This window comes from Pteropus alecto, unplaced genomic scaffold (assembly GCF_000325575.1).
Source record: "Pteropus alecto unplaced genomic scaffold, ASM32557v1 scaffold202, whole genome shotgun sequence".
NCBI classification, from domain to species: domain Eukaryota; kingdom Metazoa; phylum Chordata; class Mammalia; order Chiroptera; family Pteropodidae; genus Pteropus; species Pteropus alecto.
This window is the reverse complement of record NW_006432451.1, coordinates 4,635,263-4,639,051: the sequence shown is the minus strand read 5'-3', so window position 1 is coordinate 4,639,051 and position 3,789 is coordinate 4,635,263. Positions and strand designations below refer to the sequence as shown.

Here is a 3,789-nt window from a genome sequence, read left to right as displayed (position 1 = left end):
AGCGTGGGGGTACAGATGAAACAAGACTGACCATGAATTGATAATTATTAAAGCAGGTGATGGATACGTGTGGGTTCATTATAGTTTATCTTTTTTTTTTTTTTTGCATATGTTTTAAATTCTTCATAATACAATAAGCTGGGATTTTGTTTTGTTTTCCGTTTTTAAGGGGAACCAGTAAAGCCCAAGGCCCAAAGGCCAGGGAGAAAAACAAAGGGGGAAAAGGAAAGCATGCATGGGCTTCTGACTCACGTGCACGTAGTGGCCCACATCCTCCTGGAAGAGCAGAAAGGAGAGCAGCCCACCCCGGGTGAGGTCCCCAGCCAGGATCTGCTGCAGCCCACAGTGCAGCATCAGCACTTGCATCCCCAAGTGCAGCATCTGAAGCGGAGAAGAAAGGCGAGGCTGAGAAAGACTATTCCCATTCTTCCTCCTCCCTGCCCCTACCATGCTGAACAGCAAGGGACCCCAAGACCAGCTGTAGGTTTCCCATGGCTTTCCCTGTCCTTCTCCGGGCCCTTCCCACCAGCCATTCAGCTTTCTCACCCTCCGTAAGAGCAGGTAGAGGGCCCGTTCCAGGTCTCGTCGCCACCACAGCTGCCGGCATTGTTCAAGGGCCTCCTTATAGCGACAGACCTCGTGCTCCTCAGCCCCAAAACTGCGCACAGTCTGCAGCCCTCCAACTGCCTCCCGCACCACCTGCCTTGCTTTTGCCACTGCATCCTGGATCTCCAGAAGCACTGCCTGGAAAAGTGGGGCAGGAGATATAAGGGGTTGATTCGGCAGAAGGCAGCAGAGCCCCATGTCTCATTCCAGACCCTGGGATGCTCTTTAATCTACATAAAAATATCACACTCCTCTTTCCCTCTTCCTTACATTTATTTCCAGTAGGAATAATGAGAGGGAAGGAGAGAAGGAACAAATTATCACTGAGCTCTAGGTACTAGATAATGTGGGAGATACTATGCTTTTTAACCCTCATTTGAGCTAATTTGAACTTATCTCCAGGGTCTGAATGAACAAAAAAGAGGTAGTTTTCCCAAGGAGCCACAGCTAGTTAACAGAAGGTGGAGATGTAACTTCAAATAGATCGAAGACCTAAACCTAAGAGCTAAAACTAAAAAACTCTTAGAGGAAAATACAGGAGGAGAGCTTCACGACACCAGAGTTGGCAATGGTTTCTCGAATATGACACCTAAAGCACAGGCAACAAAATAAAAAAAATAGATAAATTGGATTTCATCAAAATTAAAAACTTTTGTACATCAAAGGGCTGAATAGAGTGAAAAGGAAATCCACAGAATAGGGAAGAACACTTGTAAATCATATATCTGATAAAGGGATAATACCCAGAATATATAAAGAACTCCTACAACTCAACAATTTAAAAATAACTCAATTTAAAAATGAGCAAAGGACTTGAATAAACATTTCTCCAAAAAAGATTTTTTAAATTGTCAATAAGCACATGAAATGATGCTCAACATCACTAATCATTAGAAAAATGCAAATCAAAGCATAATGAGATATCACCTCACAATTGTTATGATGGATGTTACTTTTGTTAAAGTGATATATGTGTGAATATTATTTAGCCATTAAAAATAAGATCCTGCCTTTCGTGAGAACATGGATGGACCTTTAAGGGCATGATGCTAAGTGAGATAAAGCAAACAGAGAAACACGAAAACTGTATGATCAAATTTACACGTGGAATCTGAAAAAACAAACACTATATTCATAAGATAAAAGATTAGATTATGGTTAGCAGGGGTGGGTGTAGGGTAGGAAAATTGGGTGAAGGTGATCAAAATGTATAAATTTCCAGTTATAAGATTAATAAACACTAGGAATATAATAAAAAAATTTTTAAAAAAACACAGAAGATAACAAGTGTTGGAGAAGGATGTGGAGAAAATGAAACCCTGTGCATTGCTAGTGAGATTATAAAATTGTGCAGCTGCTGTGAAAAACAGCATAATGGCACTTCGAAAAAAATTAAAAATAAAGTTATCATACAATCCAGCAATCCTACTTTGGGACTCAAACAGATATTTGTACACCCATGTTCATAGCAGCATTGTTCACAATAGCCAAAAGGTAAAAGCAATCTAAGTGCCAACGACAAATGAGTGGATAAACAAAATATGCTTTCTGCATCAATGGCCTTAAAAAGAAAAAAAAATTCTAACACACGCTATCACATGAATGAAGCTCGAAGACATTATGCTAAGTGAAATAAGCCAGTCACGAAGACAAATACCGTATGAACCCATTTATAAGATACCTTAAGTAATCAAACTCATAGAGATAGAAAGTAGAATGATTGTTGCCAGGGGCTAGGGGGAAAGGGAATGGGGAATTATTGTTTAATGGGTACGGAGTTTCAGTTTGGGAAGATGAAAAAAAGTCCTAGAGATGGTTGGTGGTTATGGCTGCACAACAATATCAGTGTATTTAATGCCACTGAAAGGGCACATTTGTAAATGGTTAAAATGGTAAATTTTGTGTTACACATATTTTATTACAATTTGTTGTTTTTAAAAGAGAGAGAAGGTGGAGCTAACATTTCGGACTCAGGTGCTCCTGACTGCATGTGCTGCTTTCTCTATGCTCTTGCTGCTGGTTATAAAGGGGAAACTCCCTCCCTAAAACTCTCTAAGGTGGCATTTTTAATCTTTTGTGGGAAAGGTATATACAGATTCCTTTGAGAATCTGATGAAAATTACCCTCTCTCCAGGAAAAAAAATGTGCCCGCCCTCTCTCCCTCCCTCCATGTCTCTCAAGCGTGGGTGCATGTGTGTGTGCGCGCGCACACACACACACACACACGCTTCAATAAGGTCCCAAGGGTAATGGACATTCTCGCACACACACACACACACACACACACACGCTTGCATAAAGTCCCAAGGGTAATGGACATTCCGAAGGCTGTCAAAACTGCTGCCCTAAGGGCTGAGAAGACCTCCAGGAGAGCTTGACTCCACTCTAGGGGTTCCCTAACAGCCACATATACCTGATGGCGGACATTGTACACCTTTTCAGCTGCTATTGTGAGAGGCGCCTCGAGCAGAGCGAGGAGGGTCAGTCGAGGTGACAAGTTGAACATGAAGCTGTACAGTCCCACCACTTTTACCAGACTTCTCGAGATCACATTGGCATTATAAGGAAGCCAGCAACTCATCAATTTGGTATCTGAGTTCAGCCTGGAATTCAGCTCTCCTGGGGAGGACAGAGTCGGTGAGGAATCCATGTGTAATACAGAACCCCCAGAAACTCCCTCCTGACCTTCCCCTCTGACACAGGCCCCTCCTCCAAAGAGCCTCCCTCACTTGCAGACACCAGTGGAGGCTTCCTCACTACCCTGTCCCAAAAGAGAGAAATGCAGCTCCAGGCCCTGTCCCTGTGGATGCAGGCACAGGGTGAGGCTGCGTGTAGGGGAAGGGTAACTGAGCAGCAAGGGGTCCAGGGGAATCCCAGACCTGGAATCCAGGCCCCACCTGTCTTAGTCTCCTGGAAGAAACCGAGGTCCTGGCGCAGAAGGGAGGAGAAAAGCTGCTCCCGGATCCGTAAATTGATTCTGGACATGATGAAGGTAAAAGTGCCTCCTCTGCAGCCTGCAGACAGTGAGCTGCAGGGTAGGGAGGGGACAGGAGCGTGAAGGAGAGAGAGATACAGGGGAGGAGGGAATGAGTGATCGAAGCAGAGGAGAAAGCACAGCATGAAAAGAAACACAAAGTTGGGGGAAGTATGCCATAAGAGGCGAGAGAGAAACAAATCAGAGAG

At 43.8% G+C, this 3,789-nt stretch overlaps 1 protein-coding gene across 3 annotated transcripts in view; it reads right to left on the bottom strand.

The window, feature by feature from the left end:
• Positions 1–3,789, bottom strand: part of TAP2 (transporter 2, ATP binding cassette subfamily B member) — a 9,901-nt gene that overhangs the window by 3,617 nt on the left and 2,495 nt on the right. For all 3 annotated transcript variants that reach the window (XM_006907415.3, XM_006907416.3, XM_006907417.3), the window contains 4 exons: positions 3,504–3,634; positions 3,020–3,225; positions 547–744; positions 253–381 (listed from right to left, as the gene is read on the bottom strand). In XM_006907415.3, coding sequence (XP_006907477.1) covers positions 253–381; positions 547–744; positions 3,020–3,225; positions 3,504–3,634 — 664 coding nt within the window. The remainder of the gene's footprint in view (positions 1–252; positions 382–546; positions 745–3,019; positions 3,226–3,503; positions 3,635–3,789) is intronic.